This window comes from Lepisosteus oculatus, chromosome 3 (assembly GCF_040954835.1).
Source record: "Lepisosteus oculatus isolate fLepOcu1 chromosome 3, fLepOcu1.hap2, whole genome shotgun sequence".
NCBI lineage: Eukaryota > Metazoa > Chordata > Actinopteri > Semionotiformes > Lepisosteidae > Lepisosteus > Lepisosteus oculatus.
This window is the reverse complement of record NC_090698.1, coordinates 29,082,087-29,104,066: the sequence shown is the minus strand read 5'-3', so window position 1 is coordinate 29,104,066 and position 21,980 is coordinate 29,082,087. Positions and strand designations below refer to the sequence as shown.

Genomic DNA, 21,980 nt, shown 5'->3' with positions numbered 1-21,980 from the left:
TTGCAGCTATTGTTCCTGGAAAATTTGATTCCATCATGCTCAGTAATGATAAATAAGTAGCTGACACTTTTTGGCAAAGGTTATGGACTGGTTTGCGGTTGATCAGTTATAAACTCACTTAGCTGCAAATACATTGTATGAGCCATTTCAGTCAGGGTTTGAAATCAATTCATTGTATGGAAACAGTCCTTTTGAAGATTATTTGTTAGGGATCTGCTGATGACTGATGACTTTTGTATTTTTTTCTGCTGGATCTCAGTTCTGCCTTTCATACTGTTAATCATCCCATTTCATCTGGCATCCCACAAGAGTCTGTTCTTGTTTAATTTCTTTGAAATGTCTACAATTTACCATTTGACCATATTACTCACATGTATGGCTTTGGGTTTTCATTTTTTTTTATTATAACACCCAAACCTGTGTTTGCATGGAATGTCATGTTAATCAAGCACTCTCTTCTTGGTCATACTGCTTAGATGATATTAAGAAATGGATTGAACCTAACCTTTTACATCTGAATACAGATGTAAATTATGTTGGTTGAGTCTCCTTATTAGCTTTGTAAATGTGTTTGAAAAAACTTGAGTATTGATTGTTGATGTCCCTGACAATTTATTGGTGTATCCAAATATGTTCTTAGCAATTTGCAGTTATTTGTAAGAGCTTAGCTGCACAGTCTTAGCAAACATTAAGATGGATGAGCATATATCACCTGTTTTAGCTTCCTTGCACTGGGTCACATGCTTACTTTTACGACCCCTGACTATATTTGTCAACTGTTAACTTCCTACACACCTACACATTGCATTGTTTGAACTCTGGCTTTCTTTCTGTATCCAATTCAAGTTCTCAGGACACTGCGATTTCTAATGTGTTTCTTGACGTACTTACAGGAACTGTAATGATCTACCAGGCAGCAGAACAACAGGCTGTAGTCAGCACTTTCAAATTCTCTGTTACAACTCTTTTATACTCTATACTTTAATTTTAATTTACTTTATTGCACTTGTGTATACCTGCTTCTATTGTTTTATCATTTTATAATAATAAATAATAATAAACATGAAAGTGCTGAATAACATGAAGGTTGCTGTTGTTATTATTGAATGACAGCCGTACATCTAATCTTTGCTAGTTAGATTGATCCTAATACCCATAACAGTTTTTTATTTAATGAAGTACAGATGCACTCCGGATAATACAGTACATTGCGCCACACACTCCACAAGGCACTGCACATTTGAAAAAATATTTAGTTGTCGGACTGCACTAGTTTGTAAAACCGCCAGGTGGAGCAGTGAAAGCTTAACGTGTGGAAGCATTTGGGCTGTCGTCAGGAAACACCTGGTTTTGAATCCCGGTCATGCTGAGGGACAGTCTACTGTCTACTATCAGTTGTATACTGATAAGGCTTTTATTAATTTTAAACTGTGTACTACAGTTTTTAAATATTAAATTAATTGTAATTAATTGTACAAAATTGTACATTGTACAAAAACAACATTATTCAGTTTGATATATGAAAAATAGTTTATTATTATACTTTGGCTTGTGCTTCTTTCAGGTTTACATTCACATTGAAATCATCTATATTGTGCCTTATTGTAAATTTCAGCAATGAGTAATCAGGTTAATTTAAATTTAAATTCAATAGTGAAAAATATATTTCACACATACTGTACTGTAGTGGCTTTAAAGCCATACTGTCTCATACATAATATATACCTAATGTACATACAGTAGATGGTAGTGGTAGCTAAATATAAAAAAAATACAAAGTACTCCCCAAAGTTTTAATAAATTCACCATCTTCATACATACTTTATGTATCAAAGTCTTTAACTCTTTAACTTGCGGTGGTTATTTTGGAAAAGTTTTGATGTGCTTGTTTTAACTATATAAAGTTTTTATACTTCATAAAAATCTATATTGTTATATCCTTTTCTAAGAATACCTAATTCTTTTTAATTTAAAGAAATATGCCTTTATTGTTTTAAAAAAGGTTTAATTCAGATTCATGATAGAGAATATTAATATGGAATCATGTAACTAAAGACATTTCGGCAGTTAAAAATATCACTTGTAGATATTATGGTTCTTATAGTGGTAATGGACAATGAAATGCTCATAAATTGTAAGGTAGGATGCTCTTAGGAACAGGGTTCATGTCCTTTTACATAGCCAGATGTATAAAAATAGTTTATTATTATAGCTTGTTGTGAACATGATGTGCCTCTTTCAGGTTTACATCCACATTAAGAAAATCTATACTTTGTCTTAATGCAAATTTCAGCAACAAGTAATCAGCAAACAATTTGACCTTAAATTTTGGTTATGAAAAATATTTCACAAATACTGTACTATAGTGGCTTTAAAACCATACGGTATTGTACTGCTATGAGATAGTGAATGCAAAATGAATATTTAAGTACTGTGATATATAAAATTAATAAATATATATAGACATATTGACTTTTATGTCTTCATATTTAAAAGGCCAGATTAAAACCAGGAATTACTTAGCTAAAGGTGTATCAGTGACTATTGGGAATGTGTATTGATGGAGGGTAAGATAAAAGCCCACACCCAGTTTTCCTTCCTCCTTCTGCGAAGTGATAATGCGCTAGCTGGCTGGCACGAAACAATCCCTCCCAAGCTCTTTCCGAGCATCCTGGAGAAGTTCATTCATGTTATTACTTTATTATTAATATTATTATTAGTATTTGATATTCTGTAATATGTACAATTATCAGACATTGTGAATCTAGTTTGCATATTATTTTATTATGAGAGAATCGCAATGGTATTCGGCATTGTAATAACAGTTACAACAGATATTTCACACCTGGAAACACAATTGTTTTTTTAATTATACTGGGAGTGTGAAGATTCAGTGAGTACCGGGGAGCTATTTAACACAGTGAGATTACTCAGACGGATAACTTTAGTAAATATATTGAGAAAAGTCTGGATTTTCAGTTTCACGAGGCAAGATCAAATTGTATCCAGCTGTGAATTAGCTACGTGACGTTGGCACTGTGAAACTTTTGGGAGAGGGAGTTACTGGGCAGAATCTCTCACAGTGTAGTGCTCATAGTGTTAATTTTAAAATAACAGTGTATTAATGTGATCTTGCAAGTATGTTTTTTTATGTATTTAGTCACTATTCTTGCAAATACATTTTGTATTGTTATTAAGTTTGTGTCTGTGTGTTTGATGGGGGGCATATGTTCATTGTAAAATTCGCAACTTGTAAAATTATATATTTATATTCCATATTAGGTCGATTTAAACATGCACAGTAAAGATACAGAATAAATGAAGTAATCATTTCACTAACATCTAATGCACCTTAAGTGCCACCTGTTGATGATCTCTGGAGAGTGAATTGCATACCACAGCGCACCACACGACTTTTACTGTATTAGAAAGAAACACAACACGTTCTGCATTTTCTATCTGCTTCATCTAATTCAGGAAGCAGGGGAGACAAAGCCTAGTACTGGCTGTTTTCTTTTCTAAAACAAACAACTATGAAAAAGTTAGAATAAAAAAAAACATAATATATCCAAAAAAAAACATAAGCATCCATATAACTATCTCTGTGAATATGGAATACTCAAATAAATATTAATATAAATATTTGATATTTGTGGTTATTCTATATTCCATATATAGTTATATAGTTCATTTGGCTGCAAGCATTTAGAGTCCCATAAAAAGTTAGCTGGTAGTTCCTTTTTAATTATGTTAACCTGATTCTATATTTCCTGATATATTGTTTGTGGGCTAGTGCAAATTCTTGAGGTTTAGCACATTTAATTCTAGTTATTAAATGAGTGAAATGAAGGTTGTCTAATTTGTTTTGATGTTCTACAAAGAACTGAATTGCACAAGGTATTGCCCTTTATATTGCTAGTTAAACAGCAGAACATTGCCAAACAAATACATCCATTGTTATGTGTGAACGCCTTTGAGCATATGTTTTTTATTTCTTGTAAATACATACCAACCCCTTCAAATACATGACTGTGCCGACCCCCCAAAAACAAAGAGCAACCACTTCCAGGAGATTCACAAGTGGCCTGTACTCAATCAAAACAACTTACTCAGCCTTTAATTGTAAAACAAAGGTTTGTTTCTTAAAATTTATGTTTTATATTCTTTTTAGGTTTTTAAGGGATTGTTTACTTATGTTTTGACCTTTTTTAAAAAATAAAGGACATGCCCTGTTTAATATCTTTCAGGTGATCTTAGTTACTTAATTTGCATCCATATTATATGTCTTCATCTATAAAAAATGCAGTCTTATTTTAATTTAATTTGTTTGAGGTTACAGTCTACATTTAGAAAATCAAGATGTTTTTTTTTTTTATCTGAGTTGTCCTCAGAGTCATAACATGAAAATCCTGGAACTGGATGCTAAAATGTATATACACTAAACAATCAGATAAACATTTATTTATTCCTTGATACTAAAGCTCTATCTTAAGATCACTAAAAGAAAAACAGGAATTAAGGAACTTGAGAACTTGGCACGATGTATACTATTCTGCATTTGTCCAAATATTGCACAATCAGCTAGCTTATTGTAAAGACCATCACTTTTAATACTATGTATTGGTTAGTATCTCCAGTTTGGTAATATGCTTTAGGAATATTGCCAGATATAACATTATTGGAATGTGAATTACAAAAATATTTATTTTTCATTAATGCAATTGGCTGTTAACAAAAACCTTATGCAGTTAGATTTTTAAATATATAATAAGAAAATGCTGTGTTTGTATCTGAGAATGCAGAAATTACTTATGACTAGAAATCATTGTTTAAGTCCCTTTATAAACTCCTACAAAGGACAGAATGGAATTCTACTAGAATGTAAACTCTTCATGTCTTAAATACTTTTAAAACACCTGTACTTTACTTGATACCACATCATGAATCTTTTTTTCTAATAGTTTTATTTTTCAGTTTGAAGCCCTTAAGTTCTGAATACAGTATATTAACTCACTGATTTTAAAAACAGAAAGTGAGAAAAATGAGTACAACATCCATGAGTTCCGAGCAACACTCATAAATGTTATAGATTACAAAATATGTCTATTGTGAGCTGTAGGCGTAATATTTTACTGTTATGTCCTAGTTATTACATAAACAAAGTGTTTTCCTGGTTTGGATTAAGCTGACAAAGTTCAGTTCAGCCTTAATTTTGTTCCTGTAATACTTTGTGTATTGCAATATTACAATAATAACAAATGGATTGAGAAAAACTTTTATTCTTTTTTTTAGGGGTGATGTGATGTTTTTTATAGAAAAGTGCTTTATAAACAGATTAATATTGTAAATATACTGAATAGTTATTCTTATCCATACTATCTGTTTAGGTCCTGTCTGTGCAGGGGTTGTTGGTTTAAAAATGCCAAGATACTGCTTATTTGGAGATACTGTTAACACAGCATCAAGGATGGAATCAACCGGAGAAGGTGAGACAAATTTTATTTCTACAAAATTATACAGTATATCACTACATAATACTTTGAAAATTGATTACACTCTGTAAGTGATCTGTGCCACCAATTGTAAGATTGTAGTCAATATGATCCATTAAACAATGTAAACAATGTACAATGTAAAGCACATGTAAACAATAGATACAGCTTCTTAGCTTACATAACATACATTAACCTTTCATCAAATAGAATTTCTTAGAGCATGTTTAGTATACTAAGCAGTGTATACTCAACATTTTAACTTGTATAAATTTGTTTAAAAAAAAGTCCTATGAAAGTCATGTTCACTTTTGTGTAGAGGGAGACCAGAAACTCACATGACCAAATGTAAGGCAACAGAAGCTCATTTTCTACTGTCCTTTCCGTCTTTCCACTTAACTCTTTCTATGCAAATTGTCTATTCCTGAGGGGTAGTCAAGCAGTGGAAGAACTGCAGAAAAAGGTGAAAAAAAACCTGAGAGTTTTCAGAGACTAACAAAGCAAATTTAAAGAACACAGCCAAAGATCTTAAAGCACAGCACCATAGAGACTTAGGCTGTGTTCCATTTGTGTTTCATAACTGCATACTGAACAGTATTAGGTTAGAGTACACTGAAGATGGTGTTTTATAAAATTATGGTGAGATCTCATGACATTACATGAATTATAGATTTCAAAATACACATATAGATCATCTTACATCCAATAGTGATTAGAACATACAAGCCACTAGAGTCATATTTTTTTTATTTTTTTTGCAAACCAAGAATCCTGTCACGATTGTAGTCTCTCCTCCTTAAGGGCGCTCTGGCTCTTTCACTTTGGATTTAATTCTGTGCACCTGACCCCTGTTCCCAGTCCACCTTAAAAGCCAGGCGCTGATGTTCATCCGGGCTCTGCATCTGGTTTCTGCACCGTGCGAGTCCGGGACCTGGAAGCGCCTGGTCCCGTTAAGGTTTTAATCTCTGTTCCCGTTCCCTGTCCTCCGGTTCCGACCTGGTTCATGGTTTTAATTCGTTGTTTGGATGGATCACCTGGCTTTGGACTTATTCTTGTGTTTTTGGATTCCTACTATGGATAACTTTTGAATTGTTTGCCTCGGCCACACCTCCCCCGTGCACCAGGGCACTTTGGACACGCCCCCCTGTTGTCATCCCCGTATTCCTGCATTACTTTTTCCTAGTGTTTCCCCACTTCTTCGGATTGTGTCGTCCGCATAGGGTCCGGAAAGAACTGTTCGTTACAAAACCAGATTAGCAGATCTACTGTATCTCCTCTCAAATGCACCCTGTGAATCATTTATTATAAAGTTCTTACAACTAAGAGGTTGTTTAATAGCAAATGTTCCATAGTGTTTTTTGGTCACATACCTGGCTAAAGATATAACCATATGAAGTGAAGTACAACAGTTTCTGGGAATAACACATCAGCAACTTATCTAAACAGCCACAACTGTGTATAGTCACCAGCAGAATTTAGCACAATCCAAAGTCCTTCTGAAATAATTCTCTGACTTGAAGTTATGTTGCCCCATTGGTTCACTGAAGTATTTTTTGCATGTTATGATTTTCTGTCTTTGGTTTGTTATGGTTGTTTTCATAAGAAGAACAGGCATTTTCATTTGACACTTTTATACATTTTTAAATTTAAACAACAAGCATGAGAATGTTAAATTGACTGTCAAGCAAAGGTTGTACAGAATGTAATCAAGATAGTGCACTGTTTCCTCTGTAAACATGTTATATTTTTCTCATATGAAAATTAACCAATGTTTTATTCATGTTTCCTTTCAGCCTGAGATTACATGGTGTGGCACTTAAATTGATTGTTTTTTCTTATTAATTGTTTCTGCAGCCTTGAAGATACATGTTTCCTCAGCAACTAAAGAGGTGCTGGATGAATTTGGTTATTTTGACCTACAACTACGAGGAGATGTAGAAATGAAGGTAAGTTAGACTAGAACTGGAAGGAGTTTAGTTAAAACCACTGTGTTTTTTAACCTTCAGCTACAATTTCTTCCATTTCAGCTACCATTTTGTACTCTTTGCACCTGTGAAGAAAAAAAAATCAATAAAGATCAAAAAAACATTCTGTTAATGAGGATCCCTAAATCATTGTGGTAATGAGGATTCCAAATATCTTAAGCTGTAAAGGGGTTTGTTCAGAGCAGAGGCTAAACTCTATTGCCTGGACATCACAGACTCAAGCCTGGTCACTTCTTGACTGGTATTGTGATTTGCCCGGCTGAAGCACACAACTTGCTGAGCACTGCTAGAGTAGGGCTGGAATTAATTGGCCAGGGTTCTCTAGGTACAGTTGAGAATCCACTGATTAGCCAAGTACTGTGGAGCATGCAGTGTGTTAAATAGCAATTGCCTCTCCAGTCCACACGCACCTCTCTTTCCGGAATGGTATGGGAGTTGTTTCCAGAGAGATGGGCTTTAAATGAAAAGGCGGGAGATTCCAAACTGAATGAGTGTATAATAAATCATAGGCAATTTCAAATGATAAAAAACAAAACATTTGATTGAAGATAGGGTTATAGATAAATGGCACATTTAAATTTTATTGTCTTTATTGTCACAGAAGCCGGGTTGGTCTATCATGGAGGGTGGTGGCATAGATCCTATGCGAGGTGGCTATTCCAGAAAAAGGACCAGGGTTCAGGGAAGACACACAGGGTTTGTTGGTGCTCACAGTGAAGTAGGGGAGTTCATTCAAGAGTGCGGGGAAAATCCAAAGGCAAACATATCCAGGGACATTCAAGGGGAAGTCAGGAAGCAGACCATAAGTCCATAGCTGAGAGATCCATCAGGAGATGTAGACAAACGGGAACACTGACGAGACGAGAATCCAGGAAATACGGGGCTCTCTTCCAGGCCCCAGGCTCAGTGGGTTGGGGAGCGTAAACAGGCCTATATCCTCAGACTTCCTCCCGAAGCCTGGTTGTAGGCGGGCCACTGGGCTACCGAGTACCAAAGCTGAGCACCAAAGGCAGGAAGGAGTAAACTTAAATAGGGAAACTAAAACAAGGCACGCCAGGAAATAATGCAAGTAATTTTCACCTCAGTAATATCGCCAAATATGTCCAAACTTCGGCAGCCAGAATCCTGACCAGGTCTAGTTCAAGTGATCACATTACTCCTATCCTGGATTCCTTGCACTGGCTTCCTGTCAAATTCTGTGTGGACTTTAAAATCCTCATGCTCACCTATAAGGCTCTGCATGGCTTGAAACCTCAGTACTTATCTGAACTATTATTGTCCTACTCCCCACCTCGCAACCTTTGCTCTTCTAATTCTGGTGTCCTAACTGTCCCCCAAGGCTATCTACATTGTATGGGTGACAGGGCCTTCTCCAGTTATGCCCCCAAGCTCTGGAACTCTCTGTCTAAGGATATCAGAGAGTCACCTTCTCTAGACTCAAAACCTTCTTCTTTAGAAGTCCCTTTACTTAACTGGTTCCATTCTTTACCCCTCTGCTTCTGCTTTTCTTAGTACCACCATCCACAGTCTCCTCTGTATATTGGAATTGTTTATCTTGTGTATTCTTCTTATTTATTGTTGTTGACATTCTGTCTAGCACTTTGAGAAGCCACCTTTAAAGGCACTATATAAAATAACGTTTATTATTAGTTTATTATAATAATTAAAAGAACTAACATGAGGAGGTTGGAACGTCCTCTGGAGGAGAGGATGGTGACTGTGACATTTATAAAACCGAAGAAAGATTAGCTACACTAATTTCCATAAACGTATGCCTTTTTCTGTAGTTTATTTTTTACTTTTAATTAGAACTGTTGTGCCTGGGAAATATAAATACAATACACATGCATAGATTTGTTTTGTCTTTTAAAAAAAAATAAACCATCACCTTTTACAAGGATCTACTGACAGAGTAATTTAGAAATTCTGATGGGCTTTGTGAAAAGCAGATAAACTTGTTTTTTGTGAGAAATACTTGACTCTTTATCTATTAAGGGCTTGTTCCCATTAGGGCTTTTTTCCAAACTCAGTACTGTGATGTCAAATCTGCATGTTCCACAGACAATGTAGCAATACAATAATATTGCTCCTTTATTTATAAGCAATACAGTTAATACGTTATGAGCTCAGTGTGAATGGTTTAATGGCACATAAGCTATACAAAGTCCACTGGAGGTACAGTGTGCTTTAACAACTTTAATGTGAACAAAAAATGTTGTCTGTTCTTTTTAAACAGGGAGTCAACTATATGATAACTAGGCTTGGTACGTTTATATTCTTGCAATGTGAAAAATGCTCTTACAGTAGGCTGGGCAAACGATTTTTAATTATTTTTTTAAATTAATAATAATAATTAATAATTGCTTACACTTATATAGCGCTTTTTCTGGACACTCCACTCAAAGCGTTTTACAGGTAATGGGGACTCCCCTCCACCACCACCAATGTGCAGCATCCACCTGGATGATGCGACGGCAGCCATAGTGCGCCAGAACGCTCACCACACATCAGCTATCAGTGGGGAGGAGAGCAGAGTAATGAAGCCAATTCACAGAGGGGGATTATTAGGAGGCCATGATTGATAACAGCCGATGGGGAAATTTGGCCAGGATGCCGGGGTTATACCCCTACTCTTTTCGAGAAACACCCTGGGATTTTTAATGACCACAGAGAGTCAGGACCTCGGTTTTACGTCTCATCCGAAGGACGGATGAAATAAATAAATAATGAGATATAATGATGTGTTCCTGCTTAACTTAGACATTGCACGACTTTAAAACATAAAAACAGGTTTAGAGAGTTAAAAAACACTTTTTATGCGTGAAAAATGGGTGATTTTTCTTCCTCGTGATCAGCTCAGAATCTTTGTGTACGCTGTAAGGTTTTTACTTCTTAAATAAATGTTTAAAATACATGAAGACAACGCACGTTTCGAAGAGAAAAAATCCCATTCTTTTCTCTTCCTGGTGTGTGAAACTGATCAGCAGGTCTTTTTTTCCCAATCAGAGGCTCTGAAAATAGTGTACCGCCCACTGCGCTCCGTCAGAGAGGGGCGCGGCACTGAGAGAGGGAGGAGGCACGGAGCTCAGCAATACAGAACAAACGCTCTGCTGCCTGGAACGCTTATGGCAGCAATCGCGTCTGCATTTATAACTTCGTTTTTAAAATCAATCAAGCAATATGAACCATCTCTTTTTACGTTTAAGTCACTTAATTATCATTAAGCACAGCTTTCTCACCACTTAGACTACTTTTTGATACCACCCTTAGACAAAGCAGAAACTTCTTGTTCTGTCTAATGACATTACAAGTGGTAAGATTACAGATTTTAATCGTCTTTAATTTTGTTACGTTATACATTTTAGAAACGTTTCATCCATACAAACACCACAAAACTATTCTCGATTGTATTTCTGAATGGTAAGTTACACTTAGTTCACTGTTTTAAATACATTTAATTAAGAAAGTTAGGTATTAGCATAAACTATTAGCAATCAATATTACATTTAGCACTGTGATAATTTGTTGCACTTTCCCCCGCATCTTGTAAAAATATATTTTCATTGTTCAAATATACATTCAATCTGACTATCATATAATAAGTTAAATACAAAACTAAAGAAAAAATAGGGTTAAATATAATTCAAAATATTTTGCTAACAATGTTAACTGTTTATAAATAATAAATTGTATTAACTAAAGATGCGGCAAGGGCGCACGCCTGATCCCCCGTTGCGTTACATTGGTGTCAGAAGCGGGGTGGGATAGCCCTTCGCCGGGGACGGCGATTTAAGCGGGGGAGAGTGTAACGCTTACGGCCGACAAGCACTGTGTGTGTAAGAGCCGGCGTACCAGAGCGGGTGACGTCACCGCCCTTTCCTGTGATAGCAGGACTACAGCTACTGGGCTGTAAAGAGATCTCTCTTTAGCTCACGGGGCTAGGTCGCTGCAGAGAGACGCGGAAGTCCCGGGTTCGAGCCTCCAGTCGGGATGGGGCCGACCAGATGCGGCAAAGGGCGCCCGCCTGAGCCCCTGTTGCATTACACTATCTTGGAGCACTGGGGTCCTAGGTTCAATTCCTGCCATCCTGTGTGTGTGGGGTTGGCATGTTCTCTCTGGGTTACATGGTTTTTCTCCATGTGTGTTATGACTCCCTCTCGCACTCCAAAACATACTGGTAAGTTAAGTGGTTTATGGGAAAACTGGCCCTGGTGTGTGTGTGTTTGTGTCTGTCTGTCCTGTGATGGACTGGCGCTATGTCCAGGGTGTATTCTGCCTTGTGTCCGTTGCTTACTGGGATAGGCTCCAAATCCTCTGTACTGGATAAAGAGATTAGAAATGGATGGAAGTAAATCACTGTGTGGATGGAACTATACACAGTGTTAGAAACCCACTATGAAATGGCAGCATCTCACTGAGAATAAAATATTTTATAGTGCTGGCTTAAGGAAACAGCCTTTCCACCTCTCATGCACATCAGTATCCATACCTAGTTATTTAAACAAATTGCCTCTAATTATAAATTTCTTAATATGCTGGCTCTGTGGATCCGCATCAGCTATGTTTGCCCATTCCTTCAATTCATGTGCATCCATCACACAGTTCAATGCTAGCAACTACACAAAATCTAAAATACAATCCTCATTTCAGTATCTATGTAAACATACAGTCTGTTAATTTCATCATCTTCATCAAAAGTATGCCTAACCCCATTAGGAAGTGTTCTTGTTATCAGTGTATTCCTCAGCTATCCCAAAATTATCTTCTTCTTACCAACATCTCTAGTTTTTTATCCTGCAATAACTCAGCCAACACTTAAATCTCCAAAAGCTGCTTGTGTTCATTTCTTTAAATCACAAATATCATGTGTAAATACTGTCCATGTAATACTCTGCATTGTGGAATAATAGTTTATTTTAAAGGGAACTAGAGAAACTAAGAACTAGAGAAATCAAGAAAGGCTTTTTTTTCTAGAATTAATAAATGCACATCCTGTTCACTGGGGAAATTAAATCCACACTGAGCAATCTTCAATATGTTCAGAATATGACAGCGAGAATCCTATCAGGGATGCATTACACCTGTTTTCAAGTCCTTGCATTGGTTACCTATCAGGTTTCGAGTCAACTTCAAAATCCTCATCCTCATTCAGTACCTACAGTATATGGCTTATTATCTGTCTACTCCCCACTTTTGTCCGTCTGACTCTGGTCTTCTGGCTGTCCTCAAGAACATCTACATTCTGTGGGTGACAGGGTCTTCTCTAGTTGCACCCCAGAGCTCTCAATTTGTATTCCCAGTGATATCAGTCACGTACCCTGAGTGCATTTAAATCTAACCTCAAAACCTTTCTTTTCAGAAGATTTAGTGTCTGTATCTGTTTCATTTTCTAATTTTGGTAGCACCTCTAACTGCTTGTCTTTCTTATATGTATTTACTTTGTAATCTGTGGTCCTTTTATCTGTTTTTATATCTACTGTATTGCTTTGAGATGCCACTTTTAAAGGTGATATATAAAATAAAGTTTTTTTATTATTGTTATAGAGAAACATGATCAGTTTTCCCTGGTTCAGATAAAAAGATCTAAAGTATACTAGTTTGTCACTCTTCTCATTCCCTTTGCTAAATAACTTTTCATACTAATCTGATCAATCTAACTGCCTGTTTTCTGTGCTTTCTCTATCCTGCTAGATTTGCAATTATTCTGAAAATTTTCTTCTTGAAATAACTCATTTCTAAATACCTTTTTTCACTGTTAACATCTTGCAGCAACTTTGCGACAAAATGTACACTTAGCACAGTTCATCCTGCTACCAGCATTTAGTTTATTTAGTGGTTTCATTAGTGACAAAGGCTAAACTTTCTTGGAAAAATGTATTTTATGTGTTGCGGAAAAAGCTGATTTGCTTTAACAAAGTATGTTTACAAATCCTTTCACCTGGCAATCTACCTGAATGCCCAACTATCTGAGAAGCCCTCCATGAAACCATGGTTGCTATTAATTCATTTAGGGCTCATTGACAGAATTGCTGTTTTTTATGCATGCTAATTTCTTGATTCCTCACTCTGTTTTATGTTTATAGATAAGACTTTATTGATCGTGAAGGGAAATTGATGTACATGTTCATGTCCATGATGAACATGTTTGCATGTTCTTTTGTAACATACACCTTTTTGTGATTTTTTTGTATATCTAAGCAAGTGTTCCTGCATCCCTCTTCTGCACTATAGTCATGGCTTTTTTTCTGTTTGCTTTTTTCAAAGCAACACCTGCTCCATTTCTAAAACTTTTTACTCATGTGCATTTTTGTATTTTTTCCACCTCTAGCACTTTAACATCCTGAATTTTCATTTGCCTTAATTTGTAGAATGAACTTGAGTTTTAGCCTAAAAAAGCTTAAGTTTTCATTATCTTTTGTTTCTTGTCCTACAACTGTTATTATTGATCACCGAATTATTGTTCTTGGTATGACTTCATTCAGCCTTTCCTGAACGTCTGTGACAGGCAGAGAGAGTGCTGTTTCTGGTGTGATCTTTTGCAGCTGACATTTCACTGTTTTAAACGAACAAGAAATTAGATTGCTCATAGATCACTTATCCTATATAAACACAGCGTAATTGCCCTCCGAAAATCCTCTTTTTTTTGTTCGTTTTAGAGACCTTGATCGAAACTGATTTTAGAAGTCAGAAAGGATTTATTTTCTCTGTATTTCCTACATTGCTTTGTCGAGATTTTAACTTTATATCTAACTTTATATCTAGGCTCAGATTTCAATGTTAAAGCATACAGTAATTAATAGCAGTAAATACTGATGTTTTGCGCCCTCTTACCACAAAAATATATATGTTTTGTAGCTGGGATGAACTTTATTTTGTACGCGTAGCTACTGCGATTCGGACACGGACGGTTAAACATGGCGGCAAATCAGACACGCGGGGGTGGGGGGGGGGCGTCTTCTCGCCTCCATAACTTAAATGCCAAATGGGAGTGGCTTAAGCGACATACACAGTCGTGTAACTGACAGTTTGAGGTAGCCTATCGTGTAAATTTCGCTTTGTTGCTGATAGGTTAAGCTTTCGAAACTCTGCCCCAAAGTCATGTGACTGATTTTTCACCCTGTTTCGTTGGTTAAACGCAATGATCACAAGCACCACCATGGTAACTGGGATGTGTAGTTTTTAATTCTGTTTGAATTATAACTGTACGTACTGACTTCATATTTGGCCAGGGCTTTAAAGAGAAGGCGCGCCAAAATATTTCGGTGCCTTCGTCTCCGCTTTAAAGGTACCGCCGTGCTGGAAGAATTTGACCTCGGAACGTTTGCCCAGCGTACTTACAGAATACCCACCTTTTTAAGTAGATTGTTTTAACTTACATTTGACACTGATTTTGTCTGAATTTATGTTGGAGAGCTTATTTGTTTTGTGCACATAGATAAATTGTAAAATTTAAGATTTAATTGCTGAAAATCACTTAGTTTAGTGAGAGTGAAACTGCTGTGTTTTAGCCTTTGCAAAAAGTAGGGGGTATCAAGCTTTTGCATTTTCTGAAAAACTTAATTAGCAGGTCTTAATGCATTATGAGTGTGTTAATGGCTCAAATAGACAGAAGAGCATATTTTAAATTGCTTTTAAAATGCTTTGTATGATTAAAAAGGTTAAAATAGGCAGATTAGCGCTATCCCTTTAGATTAAAAGACTGGTATAATATTTTGAGGGGTGGAAAAATAAGAACTAAAATAAAAATTGCAAAGTTCATTTCTAAAAGCTCTGAAATATTTTTTTTCCCACAATAACACAAAAAATATAGGCTTTTAGGCAACAACACAAAAGTAATAGGTTTATTCCATGCTGAAAAGAAAAGAAAGAAAACACAACGTTTCGGCTGTGGAGCCTTCTACAGGTTTGAGAAAGACAGCGCAGTAAGCAAAGGTAATGTAGTGGGAGAACAAAAGCTGGGAGAGGGGAGGAGCAGGAGGGGGGAACAGGGGACAGAGTGGCCAATCACCTGAAGTAGACTCCACGGCTGAAACATGTTTCTTCTCTTTTCAGAATGAAATAAACCTATTTCTTGTTCCTTTGCATATCTTCTTTAGATAGAATATGTTAAAATACCTACAAAACACCTACATTATACATACAGAAGTTTTCGTTGTCATCAAATAAACAGACATATAAAACTGGATATATGCTTAAAAACATACTGTTCGAAAACACCTCACCCATTTCCATGCAGCTTTTACCTGCTAATCTGGATAAAACATAGTTCAGTCTATTGATGAATGCCAATTTAATCCTTGTTTCTCTGAAAAAGATTCCATTGATTTGCAAAAATTAATATTGCACTTTGAAGGATGAATTTTTGATTGAAAAATTATTTTTACAAAATCATATTTTTTCCTTTAGTAAACAAAATACTGACACCCTAAATCAAGTACTTGGTGGGTAATTTTCAATTGGCACCAGGTTGGGTGTCACAGGGGTCAAAGCTTTCATTTCTGAGAGACTATTGTTATTGTTATTTTTTATTTATATTAGATTGTAAACTGCTGCTGGAATTTCATGTTTCACACCATATTTTTTTTTAATTACATTTCATTTAGAATTCATGTAACACAAAAAAATAAATGATGAGCTCTCTTCATAAATATTTAATGTGATGTGACACAAGTCCCTTAAACATATGCCCTTTTTGAAATGTGTTTTTAATTCTCTCTGGGTCTAAGATAAGTGTCCACACATAAGAATATATCATTTATAATCAATGTGCTCAGTTCATCCTGTTTTTTGTTTTTCAGGGCAAAGGCAAAATGAGAACATACTGGCTTCTGGGAGAAAAAACAGATGTTTATGTCATCTGAGAACTTTGCTTAACCATGTGCTGACAATTTGTACAGAAAACCACAGAACAGCATAGGTGCAGGCTATTATTTTATTTGTTCTAAAATAAATCTTGATGGTTTTCCTTCCAGATTGTGTAACAGGACATTAAAAAATACATGCCTTTAACTAAAAGGTTATTTCAGGTATATTTTATACCTGCTGAAAACTGCAAAAATGTAAAGAAATAGTTTTTATGAAAATCTTTTTTGTCATGAAAGTGAGTACTTTTCAATGATAAACCCTTATTTTTTGTGCTTTCTATATCAGGATTTATATAATGTGTCTGAAAATTAATTACATATCTAATATTTTCTCCTTCTACAAGCTATATATACATACACATTACATGTGTATATATATTTGTTGTATATATACATACCCAAGATATTGCTAAATATTTTGTTCAAATAAACTGAATAAAATGCAGACACGTGTGTTGTTTTCTTTTTCATGCACTGGTGAAACAGTGCATATGGGGCTCATTTGTACCACTGCAGTAAAAAAAAAATCATAAGAAATGCATACTTAAAGTTTGGTAAGGTTAATATTGATGGGCATAGGGCTATTTATAGACTGGGTGCTGTTCAACATGAGGTTTCAAACTTACAGTAAAGGGAACAGGTCTCGCAGTCATGCTCTGTGGCTAAGGATCTGTGGCTGGAAGGTTTCTGGTTTGTATCCTGCAGCCGGCAGAGGAATCCTACTCCGTTGGGCCCCTGAGCAAGGCCCTTAACCCCAAGTGCTCCAGGGGCACCGTATAAATGGCTGACCCTGCGCTCTGACCCCAAGTTTCTCTCCCTGTCTGTGTCTCATGGAGAGCAGGTTGTGGTATGGGAAAAAACAAATCAATAATACAAGAAATTGTATATGACCAATATAGTGATCTTATCTTATCTTAACCTGAGAAAAGAACATATCAAATGGATGAGTGATAGGGGACCTTCTTGTATCTGTCATATTTTCAACACAAAAGTAAAAAAAGGACTGGCATTATGAGGTGCCAATTATGAGGTGCACAGGGGTAGAGAGCAGCATGATAGAGTGAGAAATTAATTTAGGTTGGCCTAACCTATTGATCGAATAGCATCCAGTATTTTGATATTGTGGACATGTGCTGAGTAGTGGCCAACCAAGAGTAAAACAGCCTTTTTGTTTAATTAGATTCTTGGCAAACAACCATGTAAATGGGCAATGTTTCATATTTTCAGAGGAGAGAACAAAATTTTAAGAAAGGAATAAATTCTACTCTGAATCAAATTAATAAATACTAGAATGCAGTGGAAGAGGTGGGTTTAAGGTGGTTGTGGCAGGCCAATGGTAAATTAGTCAAGTGGATTCAGCTTCAGGTCACTATGGTGTAAATAGATTCACATGTGATGAATTAGTACATTAATTGGATAATTGGTGACGGGCTGAGTCACATTCTCACATGGGTTCAATTTACACTGGTTTGGTATAAAGGGGAGGCATGGGGACTACATAGAAGTGGAAAGGGTTCTGGTTAAATAATTTTATTATTCATACATGTTGCTGCCTTGTAGTTCTAGGTTCAATTCCAGAATTGGGAATACTATCTGCATGGTGTTTGTTTTCCCTTTGTTTGCATAGGTTTCCTCTGAGTGCTCCTGTTTTCTTCACCAGTCCAAAAAGGAAGACTGGCCCTAGGTATGATCTGTGCATGTGTTTATGCCTGCCCTGTGAGGGATTAGTGTTCCTTCCAAAGTGTACCCTGCCTTGTGCCCATTACTTTTTGGGATGGATTCCCCCTGTAACCCTCAATTGGATAAAGCAGTCTGTTATGAAATGGATGGATGGTTACCTTCATGATTATGCCATTATTTTTTTTTCTATTTGATTACAATTTGAAAACAGATTTTACCAATCTAACAGGGATGAGTGTATGCTATGAAACTCAATAAATAATTTATAGTGTTAAAATGTTACCTTAAAGAAGATTAGCTCTCTCAACAAAAACATCTCCCAGATCCTTTTTTTGTAGTGTCTCATACCATTTATATTGCCCTAAATCAGCAAATACTTGTAATCATTGACAGCCTCTACAGTAAATGGGAGGGGGGCTGAATTTCAATTAAAATCAGTGATGAGTTATTTTGCTTTCAGTACATTTAACATCAATTGGTATTAAATCACACCATTTAGTAAATTCATTTTGAATTGCCCGATGATTTTCCGAGTCCTTTCATGAGTTGAACAGGACGGTTATTAGCAAACATGAGTTGTCTGTGTGTTTGCTCTTGCTATCATTGGTGTACAGTTAGGCAGATATGGCAGCTCTGTGGTGATCAGAACAGAAGTGTAAAGTACATTGGTTAACTATTTCCTGACTTAGACCTGATGAGACTTGTTCATTAAGGAAGTTACAATTTAGCTTGTAAGATTTTGAGATTATGTGTGGTAGGAAGTGTGGTTGGATTGTATTAAAAGGAGAGGAAAAATCAACTAATACACTTTTGACCATTGATTTTGGTCAAGATACTGCTAAACCATAATTAACAATGTGAGTACTGTGTCATCTACTCTGCTCTTGTCTCTGGATGCTGGATGCACAATAAGATTGTGGTCATGGATGTGGAATCCCTAAATGAAGATGGGAAGTAGATGACAATTATCTCTCTCCTATCTTGTCATTTTCTGGAAATTCCAGTCTGATAACTTGCACAGTGATCTCGTCTCCTCTCACATTGGAATGTTATTCTTACTAGATATGGTATCTCTTGAGTTTGTAAGATGGGGAGGTGTGGTGGCTCTGTGCCTGTGGCTGGAAGGTTGCCGATTCGTATCCCACAGTCGGCAGAGGAATCCTACTCCCTTGGGCCCCTGAGCAAGGCCCAACCCCAACTGCTCCAGGAGCGCCGTATAAATAGCCAACCCTGTGCTCTGACACCAAGCTTCTCTCCCTGTCTGTGTGTCTCACGGAGAGCAAGTTGGGGTATGTAAAAAAAGACAAATTCCTAATACAAGACATTTTAGATGGCTAATAAAGTGATCTTGTCTTATCTTAACCTGAGGTTAAGACAGGTATAAATACCTGTCAAACATCTCCACAAATACACTATACCTAACATTGTCATTTGTACTGGTAACTATGGTGAGTGAAGTTCCTTTAAGATGGAAGGAAAACTAATTAATCTAAGAATTCTAAACATACAGTATAATGGTATTATTGTACATTAAGTAAAGAAAAGTTATTTTTTGATAAGACGTCTCAAAATATGTGATCCTAGAACATGTGAGATAGACTGTGCACTACCTTACAGAACATGAAGTAGAAAGTATTTTATCAGTCACCTTAAGTTAAAGAATGAATGTCAGCCCTGGGCTAGGCTAGTCTTATAGCTGTTGGCTGGTCAAAGAAATTTAACAGGTTAGACAGGTAAGAACGATGAAGAAGATTGAGTGCTTCATCGACAATTTCCCAAGATGTGACACCTGTATAGTTGATCCTCTAGTTATAATTATTTTCATAATCTTACGTGTAATAGAAGTTTTAAACAACTGGTCTATAATAACCTAGTCACATTTGTCACTGTTCTTGGGGATGGCCACTACATTAGCAATTTTCTAGTCTTAATCAGCAACTGTTGGAAGAGCTGTCAATGTCATGACACCTCATTGAGATCTTCAAAATAGGCACTCTCAGGAAAATAGACACACACAAACACAGCTGTAAGTTGTAATAGTGCAATTTATTTGTGGTGTAAGGGAACAAAAACCAGATCTCTTCTTTGAGCTGTTAACTGACTTATTGAAAATGTCCTCTATCATGCTGGGCAGTTAAGGTACCTTATCAAAAATTCAAAACGAACTCTTAAACCTTTGCTTCTCTCTGAGTTCTTCCAAAAAAATTCAAAACCAATTATCTTCCAGCAACTGGTAAAGTGACGGAGGGCAGCAGCTCATTCTGCACAGAATGGGAATGTGGTCCAGACACAATTTTCTTTTGGTCTCACTACCCCCTCTCAATGGATTGTGAACAATATTTCTAGTTTCCTTGAGTATAATTATTAAGATAGTGTCAGTATCTGGGGATTTATTAACTTTGAGTGCTTCAAGATTAATAAACTACCTCTGGCTTAAGCATATGTTGGGAAGAGTTTTGTCAATGGCTTCTGAATAATATTTGTTTTTCCCTTGAGTACAATTGGTAGAGGAACTATTAATCTTGAGTGTTTCTAGTACTGGATGCCTCTTCAATGCTTATGCTATTTAATAAAGACATTTGTCCTTTGGTTGCCTCAGGCTGTTTAAATTCCCCCAATTCCCGATATAAATAAAGCTTAAAGGATAAAAGTGAAAAGGCTGTTTTGGTATTCTCAATTACTTGACTTCCTTAACTAAAATCCATTCTTGATGGCGATCATTAATGCCAAATACATTTCAAACGTAAATGTAATGTAATTCACTAAAAAACTAGAACATTAAAAGTACTTCTAATTAAACTAAACAGGTACAGTATGTAAATGTATAAATAATTTTAATTTATAAATAAGTTTATTAGTGACAATAAAATTATACAATAAAGGGATAGCTATATTTTCTAAAAACTACTGAATAAAACAATGAAACTTGTCACACAGCATAGGACTGAAAGGACTCCATAGCAAATCATAGCCATGTACACATGTACAGTATAGATGTTACTTGTGTTCAAATACAATAATGTTCTGTTTACCTGAAAGGTGGACTTGGAGGTTATCTGATATTAAAGAAGAAATGTTTACTGCTGGATTCTTGGGTACTTAGAAAAATCTAGATTTTACAATTATTGTAAAATTGTTAAATAAACACTAACAAAGTACAACAGATAACAAATGCAAAATCTATATAAAATGGGAAGTTCACACAGAAAATGGGGTAAAGAGGGACAATTACAAGAATAGAAACTAAAGCCTAGGAGAACTGAAGAAATGTGAAAACTCCTCAAAATTCTTCCTGGAAACGCATGTCTCCCTTCTGCAATTAAACAAATTTGGATTTAATATAATTTAAGATGAATTCAGATACATACACTACTTCAATGTATTTGATATTCCATGATTCTATGCAAATATCATACACATTAACTCTGATGAGGTTAATATACAAGTACTGATGTCTGTTGTGGAACATTGAAAGTCTAACTAGCCTGGCAGATAAGAATCACCTAAATTTAATGTTATAGTTCATGTGGGTAGCTGCGTTAGCATGCATAGGCTGCAAAGGAACAAGTAATAGGTTTATTCCATGGTGAAAAAAAGAAGAAAGAAAACGTTTCGTCAGTGGAGCCTTCCTCAGGTGTGAGGGATTATCAGGCTCACATCTAAAGAAGGCTCCACGGCCAAAATATTGTGGTTTTTTTTCTTTTTTCAGCATGAAATAGACCTATTACTTGTTAAATTTAATAAGGTTCTGTTTCATACAAAGACCAAATGTAACTTTCAAGTTTAACTCTTACATACAGTAGCTATGAATCCTAAAAGTCTGTCCTTGTATGGTTTTGAGTTACCTACAGTAGGTCATTATGAGGTTATGGCAACATATTAACCCTTACATCCGTAAAACCTCTGAGTAAGGAAAATCAGATCACTGATCACTGATTCAGACTTTGCCTCATGTAGAG

The 21,980-nt window shown here is 36.0% G+C and overlaps 1 protein-coding gene across 1 annotated transcript in view; it reads left to right on the top strand.

The window, feature by feature from the left end:
- Positions 1-16,768, top strand: part of npr2 (natriuretic peptide receptor 2) — a 110,133-nt gene extending 93,365 nt beyond the window's left edge. The window contains exons 20-22 of the mRNA XM_006627015.3: positions 5,388-5,486; positions 7,347-7,438; positions 16,276-16,768. Of these exons, the coding sequence (XP_006627078.2) occupies positions 5,388-5,486; positions 7,347-7,438; positions 16,276-16,338 (254 nt within the window). The 3' untranslated portion in view covers positions 16,339-16,768. The remainder of the gene's footprint in view (positions 1-5,387; positions 5,487-7,346; positions 7,439-16,275) is intronic.
- The last annotated feature ends 5,212 nt before the right edge of the window (positions 16,769-21,980 follow it).